Source organism: Macrotis lagotis, chromosome 1, assembly GCF_037893015.1.
Source record: "Macrotis lagotis isolate mMagLag1 chromosome 1, bilby.v1.9.chrom.fasta, whole genome shotgun sequence".
Taxonomy (NCBI): domain Eukaryota; kingdom Metazoa; phylum Chordata; class Mammalia; order Peramelemorphia; family Peramelidae; genus Macrotis; species Macrotis lagotis.
In genome coordinates, this window is record NC_133658.1 from 828595271 (window position 1) to 828608953 (window position 13683).

A 13683-nucleotide genomic window follows, 5' to 3' on the forward strand; every position below is an offset into this window, starting at 1 on the left:
TTTTTAATTTCACTTATTCCCGGAATAAGACCAACAGCATTATTTGAACTATCTCTTCTTTAAGAGATAACAGTTCTCCATTGGCTAGAGCACCTGTGCTAGAGTCAGGAGTACCTGAGTTCAAATCGGACCTCAGACACTTAATAATTACCTAGCCCTGTGGCCTTGGGCAAACCACACATTGCCTTGCATGCTTTCTAAGCAAAAAAAAAAAAACAACAAAAACACAGTTCTCATTCATTATGTAGAAAGGAGTCTTGATTTGGGTGAGAGACAGAAGCAGATTCCCTCTAAGATTTCCTTTTTAACACTCAGATTTTTTGATTATACTAAGGCTGAGATTAAGTATTCTTGGAATAAAGCTCATCATTTGGGTTTTGCACATTCAGTGGTTCCTATGTGATCCTAACTCCCAAGCCTTTGAAACTGAAAGCATGAAAGATTTTTAGCAACAAATTGAAGGCTAACCTCTCTTTTGAGTGGGATGTTGGCTCCAGATGGGTGATGCAGAGCTACGTTACATAACCCTCCTTTTGAGACTCATCTGATAGCCCGGGGTTTGGAAACAGTTGCAGCCACACCTACATTCTTGAAAGGCTGGCTTCTTTTGTTATACATTCAGAAGTTTTTGTGTACATTGTCCTAGAGACCCGCCTATTAGGGGGAACAAATATGAATACTTTGAAATTCTCTATATCTTTAGTGTTATTGAAAGGCAAAACATTTCTAACTTTTTTTTTAAATTTATTTCCCTCTCTCTAGGATTTTTCCCATGCATAGAATTCATAGGATTCCTAGCTGTTGTCATTCAGTTATTTCAGTTGTGTCCTACTCTCCAGGACTCCCATTTAGGATTTTCTTGGAGTAGTTTGCCATTTCCTTCTCCGGCTCATTTTACAATAAGGAAACTGAGGCAAACAGCGTTAAATGATTTTCCCAGAGTCACATAGTTAATAAGTGTCACAGGTCAGATTTGAATTCAGATTTCCTGACTTCAGGCCAGGTACTCTATCACTGTGCCAACTAGTTCCCTTTGGTACTGAACAGTAATCAACAACTTGATATCCTTTTTCTAGAATAAATTGTGACTCTTCAAATTACCCTGGACCTGAAGTCCAGTAGACCAGAATGCATATCTAGCCCCAGACATTTAATAGCTGTGTGACACTAGACAAGTCATGAGATTTCTCTTTGGCTTTAGTTTCCCCTTCTGGAAAATGGGGATAATAATAACACATTTATCTCCCAAAGTTTGTAAGGATAAAAGGAGATAATTTTTATAAAGTACCTTGCTGATCTTAAAAAAGCATGTATAGAAAATATTAGGGCCATGTATAAAAGAGTTCTAGGTTTCTAGAAAATGTTCTGGTACAGTGAAAACTACACATATAAAGTGCTATATACATTGTACTTTTGTACACTGATTTGAATGTTTAAAATTTAAAAAATTTTTGATGACAAAACAAAGTAGTAAAAATTATCATTGGGCTAAGTCTAGGTCAATGATAAAGAGGTTGTCTTGTTTTAATCTACTCCCAAAATGCTATTTCTTTCAAATATTCTGCTTTCAGTTTGTTGTTCAAACATAAACTTAATTTAATGTACACATGGCAGCAAATGAAGCAAATTAATTTCCCCTCTAGCAACATATCAGTAATAAACAAATGAGAAACCCTCCCCCTTTAAACACTGAAACTTAGAATATGGAATGTTGTAGGATATTTTAATATATTTTATTGAATTTACAACAAAATAGAGAAATGTGACCTTCTGGAAAATATACTTTCTAATCATTCTCTGTTTCCTCTTTGGCCTGTTAGACTTTGCATATGGATGAGCTGTCTGAGTCAGCCAAATCTGAAATTTGATAAACTCTTACCTCCTACTTTTACACCATCCCTGAAACAGTCAGGGGTGACATATGTCATATTAAAAACAGATGTATCTACATGTTTACTACTTCTCACTATTGATTTCTATCAACAAATGACAAGCAATATACTTAGTAAGGATGATAGGAATATTTAGAAGCTTTCTAACTATGCCTTTTAGTTCATTTTTGCCATTGACCTTTGTGGAGTTTTTTGGTTTGCTTGTTTGTTTGTTTTCAGTAATTACTTAGAACTCCTAGTTCTTAATAACAGCACAAAAATGTCTTAAGGTATAGAGTTCTTAACCTTTCTTTGTATCCTGGATCCCTTTTTAGAATTATAAATTAAATAAACAAATTATATTGAAATATAGTTATCATTAATATATTTTTAAAAGTTCATGGACCCAGGTAAAGAACCCCTGTTGTATGAAAAGAGAGCAGTTTGATTTTTTAAAAATGTAATCTTTCTTAAATATTATAAAGTAGCAATTAATTCTCCCTGCCTAACTTGCATATTCGTTTTCCAAGTAAATAACTGAAATGTCTTGTCAAATTTCCCTGCTGCCAAAAATGGGCTGCCATCTGTATGCTGCATTTTTTTGGAGAATACATATGTCCTCCCTTTGGGGAAGCATGTTAAGGGTTTTTTAATGTGACATGGAACAGAAATAAAATGCTAAAAACACATTGTGTTTCTGACATGAATGCAAGGCTCTGGTCTGTAGGAAGTACCAAGAGGATTTGATATGCCACGTGTTACCCAGAGAGTTGGGAGTAAAAGTCCCTGAAAGTGTGAAATAAGAATGAAAATTAAAATTCTGTTATTTGGTACCTACTCTGATGTATCACTGTGGGGCAATGATGACTATGACTTCTTGAAGGGTTGCTCAGCAACCTTTAGATGCTGCCTGGTCCTCACATTCTGTGTCTAAGCCTAATATCAGTGGTCTGGGAATAGCCTAGTTGCTTTTGAAGAGGAATGTTACAGTCAAAATAAGGATTTTTTTTTAACCACAAAGACACATGAAAGATAAGAATTTCCCAACCCAGGAGCCCAGCAAACCTTGGAAGGTTATGTAGTTATTGTAAGCAACCCATTAATCCAATTGTATACAAATTTTTTTTATCATTATCAAATTCAAAATATGCAGTATAATTAACCATAATAAATAAGAAAACATATCTTCTGTAAATTGACTGGAAAAACCCTCATTTACATACATACATGTATATATTTATATATGTATAAAATACATATTTATGCATACATGTTAACTTTTTTACATTTTTACACATTTACATTTATTTGTATATTTTTTAAGTACAGACCTGTGATTTTTATCATCATCCTTCCAGTGAAATAGATCTTTAACTCATCTATATTTAATCTTTTTTTTTTAGGTTTTTTTTTGCAAGGCAATGGGGTTAAGTGGCTTGCCCAAGGCCACACAGCTAGTTAATTATTAAATGTCTGAGGTCGGATTTGAACCCAGGTACTCCTGACTCCAGGGCCAGTGCTCTATCCACTGTGTTACCTAGCTGCCTATATTTAATCTTAAAGAGCCACATAGGCATTAAAAAAGTTCAATGATTTGACCATGATTATTTTATGTCCTAATTAGCACTTGACCCTATGTCTTCTTTTCTCCATGGCTAGCTCTCATACTAATTCTACCATGTTCCTATTCATTGTCATAATTAATAAAATACAAATTAACTTTAAAGTATTACTTTATAGTAGCTTTTGATATCTTTTTCTCAATCAATTGATATTAATTTATTCTCAGGAGGAAATCTAAGAATTTTTTTTATGTTAAAAAGTGGTCCTCATGCCCTCTCAAAGTGGATAACTACTGCAACCTGTATGTTAATTCAGATCCCCCAGACCACTCTTTTATGACTTTTGGAGATCAGAATTCAACCCTGAAAGTTATCTTGCTCTGGATTGGGGCCTTGATCCCAAGAACATTTGAATTCAACTCATTTTTAGCTCTGGTGAGAAAGCAGTCAATGTTGGAAGCATTCTGAGCTAACAAGAAATATAGAAAGGGTCTGAACATATAGATAGTAAAGAAAACTTTCCTTTATGATGAGCCTCATCTCTTCCAGGAGACTCTACAGATGAACCCAGGTGGGGAACATTAGAGTGGATTCCTGCTTCTCTGTCCTTCCAGAATCCACATAACTCTATTGACCAGTTAAGGGAATGTTTTGAGTTTGCTCTTCTCCATTGATCTAAGCCTCATTGCCAATAGGTTCTGGCCTTCCTTATTTCCTGGTGTGAAGCACTCTACCAATTTCTCTTTTCCCTTTTAGTCTCTACTTCTTTGCTCCAAGTTGTAGTAGTATTGGCCCTTATGCAGTTTGGCTTTGCTAATTCATCACTCCAGATTCATATGTCAGCTATCTTTGCCACTATTAAAGGCATTCATTTCTTCCACAGGAACATATTATGACCCTTACAATAAGAGAACTAGGAGCAAAATTCTGTTGGGCCAGACAGCACATAAGATGGATGTGATGACAGCTTTTCTTAAACACCCATAGATTTAGCTGTCCTACAAAAATGTCTTCAGGCACTTTTACTCCTTGCTCAAAAATCTTCAGTGGCTCCCTATTAATTTGTCCTTTGTTCTCCCAGACCAGTGACATCAGGAGGGTAATGTCTTGAGGTGTAAGTGAATTGGATTTAAATGAGGCAGAGCCTTGAAAAGTCATAGGCCTCACTCTCTCCCTCCTCCTACCTACAAAGCTAGGATTGGTAGACTGGACAGATTTTTGGACTCTGAATCAGGAGAGCTATGTTCCCATACATTGCTTTGGGCAGTTGTATGGTCGACAGTAAACTCCAATTTTCTCATTTATAAAATGTGAATGATAACACTTTCACTTTTGAGGGCAGCCAAGGAAAAGACTTTTCAAACTTTAATATGCCATGAAAATGTGAGTGTTTTCATGACCTTTCCAGTCTTAATTCCCATTGTTCCTGTTCATTCACCCACTCTGAGTTTCAAGGTACTGGTTGTTCCTTGATTTCTTGATTCTCCATTTCTCATCTGGTAGCTATTATTAAGTTTTAATCTTGCATCATTCCTTGGGGAAGTCACTTAAAATTTTGCAGCCCCAGTTTTCTCATCCACAAAATGGAGAGAACATCTATTTTACAGGGTTGTTGGTAACAAATTTAAATTGGGGATTAAAGCAAAAATTGTTCTGGGTTGTTAACAGCATCTCCAAAGGAAAAAGATAGTCAATTATATTGGGAAAGAAGCACTGAAATTTGGGATTAGATTGCTACAACTGGAAAATACACATTAGAACTTTTTTTAATGTAGTAATTTGGATTTTAAGATAGTGTATTTGGGCTATAGAATATAAACTAAAAGCTATTTGTCAGCTTTCTTTTGAGAATTTGATCCAGAGTTCAATGTCCTAATGCAGAAGGTGTAAATGCAGAAGAGGTGCTTCAGAATGATCAGTTGAAATGACACTTTAGTAGTCTTCCTGCCTTTCATGATGGAAAAGTAGGCTTGAAAACGATGCAAATATGGTGGGGAAGTGAGATCATCTAGGGTCTTTTTCTTTTTAATTGCCTATACCTGATTAAAATTTTTTCTTTCCTTGTATTCTAATTGGCCACACATACAGGCTAATTTGAGCTGACTAGTAAATGAAAAAAATTTATGAGCTTTAAAATAGACTCTAGGGGCGGCTAGGTGGCTTAGTGGATAAAGCACCTGCCTTGGAGTCAGGAGTACCTGGGTTCAAATCCAGTCTCAGGCACTTAATAATCACCTAGCTGTGTGGCCTTGGGCAAGCTACTTAACCCCATTTGCCTTGCAAAAAAGAACCCAAATGAACAAAAAACCTAAAATAGACTCCAAATAATACAGAAGGTGGGGCAGCTAGGTGGCACAGTGAATAGAGCACTGGCCCTGGAGTCAGGAGTACCTGAGTTCAAATCTGGCCCAAGTCACTTAATAATTACCTAGCTCTGTGGCCTTGAGCTAGCCACTTAACCCCATTGCCTTGCAAAAAAAAAAAATAATACAGAAGAAATGTATTAATGTACTGGTGATAATTCTCTTTTAAAAACTGGTTGATGCCATTTTATAGGCTTTTTTTAATCCAAAAAATAAAACATTTCCATATTTTTTCCTCAACAAGCAAATAATTCTTTACATAGCTTGATTTTTTTCATTCGCAATTCTACTCTCTACATAGATGCTAGTTCAATACAATGGGTCCTGGAACTCAAATCAAAGAAGTTTGGTTCAAAGCTTGGCTCTCTGATCTTGGACAAAATCATTTGATATCTTTGGGCCTCACTTGGCTCATCTGTCAAAAAAAGGAGTTAGACCAAATAATCTGTGGTTTTCAGCTCTATGACAATTTCTTTTCCTTAGGCCTATTTACTTTTTTTTATAGTGAATCTTATTGGGAATGAAGTGATTTAGCTCTTTTGATGAAATTGCTTGAAATGAAAATTCAAGAGGTTAGAGTTTAAGTCAAAACTCATTGTACTGAATTCTAGAAAAAAATGGGGGGAAAATCAGACAAGTTTAAAAATTAAAATGAGGTTGGTCGTTTTATTAATTTCTTTTACAAAATAATGTTATGAATAATATTTATATAACACAGAGTTTCTCACTTATAGGAGTTAATCCATAGAAGGGGGTTATCTACCCCATTACATGGTAACCTAGAAGGGAGGGACTATAGCTTGTTGATTTTTTAATTTTCCTCAGCCCCTAGAAGAGTGCATTTTTCATAAGTTTAGTTTCAGAAATGTCTGTTGAATGACTGAATGAAGAGAGGGTCAGAGGAAGGGTCTGGGCACCTGGCCCAGGATGGGGCATATGAGAACATATATAAAACAAGCTTTCCTTATTTCACACTTTAGCCTAAGGTTAATCCTCATGTGGAAGGAAGGAAACAGAAGAAAACCTTTCAGCTGCGACATAATGTTAAGAGGTAGAGAACTCCAAGAAATTGTCTCTTAGTAGTAATGAAGTGACAATGGGGTCTGTGCCAGGACCTTTTAAGAGACAGACCCAAACCAAACTTCTCTATTTGAGGAAAGACAGCAAAGTTCCTTAGTGATGTACAAGAGAATAGCTTTGTCCAAAATGAGATTACCTGGCAGATCTCAGATTCAGAATGTGGGGTGATGAAGACTTTGGAAGTTTAGTTTAACTTCACTTGGTAGATATAGAAAATGAGAACCAATGTGAATAAATGATTTGCCCAAACCCCACAGTGAACTGATGGCAAAGTCAAGACCAGGAGACTTTCCACTCAACACAAATGGCTTCTTCAAAGGATAGCAAATCAATTTGCATACATTATCTCATTTGAACCTTGTCACCATCCTGTGATCTGGGTACTACTGGTTTAATTCTCCCCACTTTAGTGATAATTAAATGGCGGGTTTAAGTGATTTCCTGTTGGTTACGCTGCTAGTTAAAGTCAAAGAGAAGATTCAAACCTAGGACCTTCCAGAGTACAACACTCTATTTCTCTATCAGGCCAGAGGTCTTGGAGCACTTGTCCGTAAGGTTTCCCGGAAAAACTTGGTTTATCTGTATGGTGAGATATGAAGAAGATATGAAGACAGTAATTGGATTTCCTAGGTCAACTCCAGGTACATCTAGTATTACTGGGCGCCCCCTAGTGGCGCTATGGAAATCTATTCAAAGGTAAACGATTCCCATGCTGTGTGTCTGTGTGTGTGTCTGTGTGTGTTCAGATAATTTCAGAAAGCTTTTTTGAACACTGGGAACCAAGGTAGGGGAACTCTACCTCCCTATAATTCTGAAGGGAAGTGACAGGAACCCTTCTAATATTCAGGAAAAGCAAAACCAGGATTCCCTAGGTTGAAGGGGGTGGGGCACTACAGGAAATTTTCACTTAACAACTTGAGTGAGATGAATATCTATTTATGTTTTATCTAAGTTTTGTATTTTTCCCATTGCCTACTAATATTTCTTGATTTGAATTGGATTCACATGGATTCACGGATAGACTAGAACCTTGAGACTTGTCTTCAGTCTCCTCCCTGAACAGATTAGGGGGAAAAAAGATCTGGCAATATTTTAAAAATTAAAGCAAGTTGGTCTAATTTCATTAAATAGCAAGCAATTGTTTCTCTTTGGTCAGAAACCCAGAAGGTCTGGAGGTCTTCCCCTCCTAGATTGATTTTTTTTTTTGACTAGGTAAGAGAGGCCATTCTTTGACTTAATTACTGAAAGAACAAAGTGAGTTAGTCAAAGTGAGAGCTGGGAAAAACCCTAGCTTAAGAAGGCTAAAACACATCCAGGGCCATTTGTAGTCATTCTGACACTGGACCCAGATGGCTCAGGAGAAAGTGAGGCTGGTGTTTCTGCACTGCCCTCTCTCATTTAAATTTGATTCATTTGCAAGTCCTGGCATTTCCTTCCAGAAGTCACACTCTACTTCAAGAACAAAGGAGAAACAGTATCAGAGGTTATGCAGTTTGCCCTAGGTTATACAACTAGTATAGGCACCTGGGAGGTGAAGTGGATAGAATGCCCGGCCTGGAAGTCAGGAGGCCCTGAGTTCAAATCAGTCCTCAGATATTTACCATTTACTAATTATTTGACCCTGAGCAAGCCACTTAATCCTGTTTGCCTCAGTTTCCTCATCTATGAAGTGATATATAGAAGGAAATGGCAACCCATTCTAGTATCTTTGTGAAGAAAACCACAAATGGAGTCACAAAGAGTTGGTCATGACTAAACAACATCAAATATAATTAGTGATAGAACAGAGATGATTCCCTAGATCTTCTGGTTCTCAATTCATTGTAATTTTCCATTGGCCATCATTTCCAAGGGACATTGGAGTAGGAGAAAAATCTGAAGGGGACAAAATGAGAAACATAATTAAATACCAAAATTCCTATTGGTGGGAGGTCACAGCATCCCAGAGGCACTTGCCATAAGAATTTTGAGAGCTAATGTTTGATCATATATTTTTTCAATTTCATATTTCATTATTAACAAATGACAACATGAGCCTTTCAAGTAAAATGACTAAAAAAAGTCTTGCATATAAAATTATTGACTATTACCTAATATTTTAGGTGTATATTACATTCAACCTGAGTAACAAAACCAAACAGATTATGGCACTGCCCTTGAACCTCCTTTTATTTTTTCTGCATATTTTAAATATTTACTACCTGTCAACTCAACCCCATAGAAGTTATAAATAAGCATTTTTCACTATATATGGGACGCTACAAAGAAGTACCATATCTAGTACCTGCATTTAAGTAGCCCACTACAGAGCAGTTGGGGAAGTAAGGCAAAGCAGTATGAAAATATATACAAAAGCTAAATGGCAAAAAGCAAACAAATATAAGTGATGTCACAAGGCAGTACTATTTATAATTAAGTGCTAAATGACAGGCAGTGGAACAGGAAATCAGGGCCATGAGTTCAAAGGGAAGAGAGGTCACCATGGGCTAGAGTTTTCAGGAAGTCTTCCTGAGTCTTGATGTAAGCCTCAAAGAATAGGTACAAATTGGAAAGCTGGAAAGGAGGAAAAGTTCATTTTAGGTAGGGATAAGAAAACAAACAGTGACAACATTAGTATTATTCAAAGGAGAATCCACAAATAGTCTGGCCATTCTAAAGTGAGGAGTTTATGTTAAGGAGCAGATGAAAATAAAACTGAATATGTAGCATAGAAGTTCCAGATTGAGGAGGAGCTTGGAAGTCAGGCAGAGAAATTTAAATGTAAGTATGCAATGATGCAGTTCTTGTTGAGGGAGTGTTAGGATGAAAGAAAAGTGGTATCTTAATTGAGCAAACATCAAGAGAATGACTTGGAGTAGGAAGGGATCAAGATAAATAAAATCAGTAGGGAACCATTGCAAATAAGATAGGTATGAGGTGATGGGGGTGTCTACCAGAAAGCAATAGAAATGGAAATGAAGAGATGGATTTGATGTTAGTCTTTCTTTTTTGCCTCTGCAAAAAAAAAACCCAAAAACAAAACATAACCATTTACCAGTTTTATAATTGTTGGCGGGGAAGAAAGGAGATTGCCCAGAATTGGCACCTGTCAATTTAGACAAGATATTAAAAAAAAAAAACGACTCAATCCAGTTGTCCATCTCCTATGTTAAGTGATTCTGTCTCTCTGGAAGGAAATGTCTTCCTCACCCCCTCCTTTAAAAAAAAAAACCTTAAATAGAATCTATTTCTCTTACTCCTTGAGACACAAGGTCCATTGTCTTTTCACTTCTGGCCCCATTCACCCTCTACAGGACTTCCTGGACCTGTTGCCCTTCTTGGGGAAGAGGGGGGAAAAGAGAAGAGTCATGATTTGATTGGTCCAGAAGACAGGAGGTCTTATTACAGCCTAGGGGCCCTTTAGGGGTGGGGGTGGGACTGGATAGTGCCTGCCAGAGATTTGACCTTAGTATTCATCTTAAAAAAAAAAACACACAAACCAAAACCAAAATCCAAACCCATATATTTTCAGCTTCCTTCATTGGGAGACCAGCAGAATATTAGATTGTGAAAAGTGGAGAGACTCTGTAGATCCTAGTCTGAAACTCTCAGTTTGCATTTGAGGAAACAGCCCAAAGTGATTTATCCAAGGTCACAGAGTAGCAGATACAGGACTTAGAACCCAAGTCTTCTCATTTCCAATCCATAGCTTCTTCCTATCACACACCAGCAGTCTCCACAAAAGGTTAAACATTGAATATTGGAGCCTTTGACTGATAACAATAAAGTCTCTTTACCACTCCTCCTCCCAACGCCCCCCCCCCCCCCCAGGCATTTCCTGACCTTCAGTTTCGCTGGCAGGTAAGATTTCCCTTCCCAAGCAAGGGTGTCCTCCCAGACCAGGGCTGGAAATCCCTTCAGCCACGCGGCTAACGAAACGGGAAAGAAAGGTTCTATTTTAGATTAAGAATGAATTCTGCCTCCCTGGGTGGGTGGAACAAGGATGTCTTGTTTCCCTTTCTTTTCTGTGAGCAATCTCAGATTTTTAGGTGAGAGGATCGAGGCCCATGTAGTGTTTGTCACCTGTCCTGCCCGTTCCTGAGTGGTGGGTGCAAAGGGCAGCAGAGACTGGGCTGAGCCGACCTGGCCCCGGGTTTGACAGGACTCCGTCGGTCCTGCTTTGGTTGCAGCTGCCAGGTGGGTGGTTGGTGAAGTTCCTGGAGGAAATGGGACGGATTCCCTTGGAGGGAGGAAGCCGAAAGGGGGAGGAGGGGAGGCCGGCCTGCTGCGTGGGGTTGTCAGTCGGGCCAGGCTCGCCCCGGGCCAGGCTCGCCCCGGGCCAGGCTCGCCCCGGGCCAGGCTCGCCCCGGGCCAGGCTCGCCCCGGGCCAGGCTCGCCCCGGGCCAGCCTCCCGGGTCCGCACGTGGTCCGGGGAAGGGCTGGAGGCGGTGGAGGCCGGGACGGGCTCCGGGAGGGAGGGGGCGGGGACACCGAGGACACGAGTGGAGCCTGTCACAGGGACTGGGGATGGTGTGTATGTCAGAGAGCCCACTACACATGAATCCCGCGTGGGGTTCAAAGTAAGTGATTGACCAAACTGGCTGTCACGCTCAGATACTGAAAATATGTGTGTGTGTGTGTGTGTGTGTGGTGTGTGATGTGTGTGTGTTGTGTGTGAGAGAGCCCACTACACATGAATCCCGCGTGGGGTTCAAAGTAAGTGATTGACCGAACTGGCTGTCACGTTCAGATACTGAAAATATATGTGTACACTGTGTGTTGTGTGCTGTGTGTGTAATGTGTGTGATGTGTGCTGTGTGTGTGTGTGTGTGTGTGTGTGTGTGGTGTGTGGTGTGTGGTGTGTGGACAGGAGGGGATCCAGGAGAGGGTCTGTCGCCCCCCTTTTCCCAACACTACCCCCACTGAAGCGCTTAGAGTCCGGGTGGCCGCCCCCGCCCCAGCACCCCCGGCACTTAGGGGCGCGGGGAGGCGCGGGGCCCGCCGCCCCGTTCCCGGGGGCTCCCGCTCCTCGGTAGTAAACAAACTCCCGTCGCCGCCTCCACGCGGCTTTGCCTCACAGAAATCAAAACATTGAGTCTCGCAGAAGCACGCTCCGGAGTTACCAGAAAATAAGGATCCAAAAAAAAAAAAAAGAAACCACGAAAACCTCCTCCCCCCGCCGCCCCCCCCCCCCCCCCCCCCCCCCCGCTAAACCACCGCCGCCCCCTCCCGGAGGAAAAGCGGCCCCGCGAAACTGACAAGCCGCCGGGTCCCTGAGCAGCGCGCGCGCTCCCATTGGCTGAGGCGGCGCCGTCAGTCGGGCCCGGGGGCGGGCGCTGGCCGGGACTCGCCGCCCCGCGGCCGGGTGGCGGTAGTAGAGCCCGTAAGTCTGCCGCGGGCCGGCGGGTGTGTGCCGCTCCGGGCCGCCGCTCCGCTCCGCTCCGCTCCGGGCCGCCGCGCCGCTCCGCTCCGCTCCGGGCCGCCGCGCCGCTCCGGGCCGCCCCGCCGCCGCCGCGCCCCGCCGCATTCAACAGGCAGCCGCAGCCCGAGCCGCCGCCCGCCGCTCCCCGCGGGGCAGCTTCGCCGCGGATCCTGCCCCTTCTCCTCTCCCGGACCGCCGGAACCTGCCGTCCGGCCACTGCCACTGCCACTGCCCCCCGCGGCGGCCGGAGCGGCGGCGGCGGCGGCGGCGGGGCGGCGGGGCGGCCGCGGCTCCGGCGCCCCCCAAGTTCAGCGCCCCCTCCCCCACGCCGCCTCCGGCTCGCGCTCCCGGGCGGCCGGGGGGAGGGGCGGGGGCACCATGGCCGAAGCGCCTCAGGTGGTGGAGATCGACCCGGACTTCGAGCCGCTGCCCCGGCCCCGCTCGTGCACTTGGCCGCTCCCCAGGCCCGAGTTCGGCCAGTCGGCTTCGGCCGCCCCCAGCCCGGCGCCCCCCGGCGGCGGGCCCGGGACCCCCGCGGATGGCGCGCCCGCCGCCCCGGCCGCCCCGGCCGCCGACTTCCTCGGCAACCTGAGCCTGCTGGAGGAGCGCGAGGACTTGGAGCGGCTGTCGGGGCCCGCGGCGGCGGCGGCCGTGGCGGCGGCGGCCGCGGACTTCCAGCGCCCGGAGCCCGCCTGCCTGCCGCCGCCGCCCGGGCCGCTGCCGCCGCCGCCCGCGCCGCCCGCCGCGGGGCCCCTGGCCGGCCAGCCCCGCAAGAGCAGCTCGTCGCGCCGCAACGCCTGGGGCAACCTGTCGTACGCGGACCTCATCACCAAGGCCATCGAGAGCTCGGCCGACAAGCGCCTCACGCTGTCGCAGATCTACGAGTGGATGGTCAAGAGCGTGCCCTACTTCAAGGACAAGGGCGACAGCAACAGCTCCGCGGGCTGGAAGGTGAGGCGGCGGGGCGGGCGGCGGGGCCGGGCGGCGGGGCCGGGCGCGGGGCCGGGCGGCAGGTGCGGGGCCCCCGGGACACGTGCGAGCGGGCCGGCGAAGTTCAAGGGGGACGCCTCGGCGCGCCCCCCCCCCCGACCCCGCTCCCTGCCCTCTACCCGGAGCAGAGCGCAGCCCGGCCGCGGAGGGCAGCGCCAGCCCCCGTGCCACCGGGCAGGGAGTCCCTTCTCTAGTCCCAGCTCTGCTTGTGTTGGCTTCACACTCCGGCGAGGCGCACTCCGCCTCATTCCGCGTCCTCCTAGGGAACCCTTCGTGAGAAAGGGGCTTTTTTTTAAATTAAGAGGATACCCTACAAAAGCAGTTTGATTTAACTGCATGTGTGTGTGTGTGTGTCTGTGCACTCGCGTGCATGTGTGTCTATAAAAACGTGTGTCTGTGTATTTGTGCTCCCATAA

The 13683-nt window shown here is 43.9% G+C and overlaps 2 protein-coding genes across 2 annotated transcripts in view; one reads left to right on the forward strand and one right to left on the reverse strand.

Annotated features, from left to right (window-relative positions):
• Positions 1-6105: 6105 nt before the first annotated feature.
• LOC141507309 (uncharacterized) lies at positions 6106-12382 on the reverse strand. The gene is made up of 5 exons (XM_074214851.1): positions 12115-12382; positions 11773-11966; positions 10939-11542; positions 10699-10784; positions 6106-8751 (listed from the first exon to the last, which is right to left on the reverse strand). The coding sequence occupies exons 1-5, from the start codon at positions 12380-12382 to the stop codon at positions 8695-8697; spliced, it is 1209 nt and encodes a 402-aa protein (XP_074070952.1). The 3' UTR covers positions 6106-8694.
• Positions 12383-12640: 258 nt separating this feature from the next.
• Positions 12641-13683, forward strand: part of FOXO1 (forkhead box O1) — a 106381-nt gene continuing 105338 nt past the window's right edge. The window contains exon 1 of the mRNA XM_074217221.1: positions 12641-13228. Within this exon, the coding sequence (XP_074073322.1) occupies positions 12656-13228 (573 nt within the window). The 5' untranslated portion in view covers positions 12641-12655. The remainder of the gene's footprint in view (positions 13229-13683) is intronic.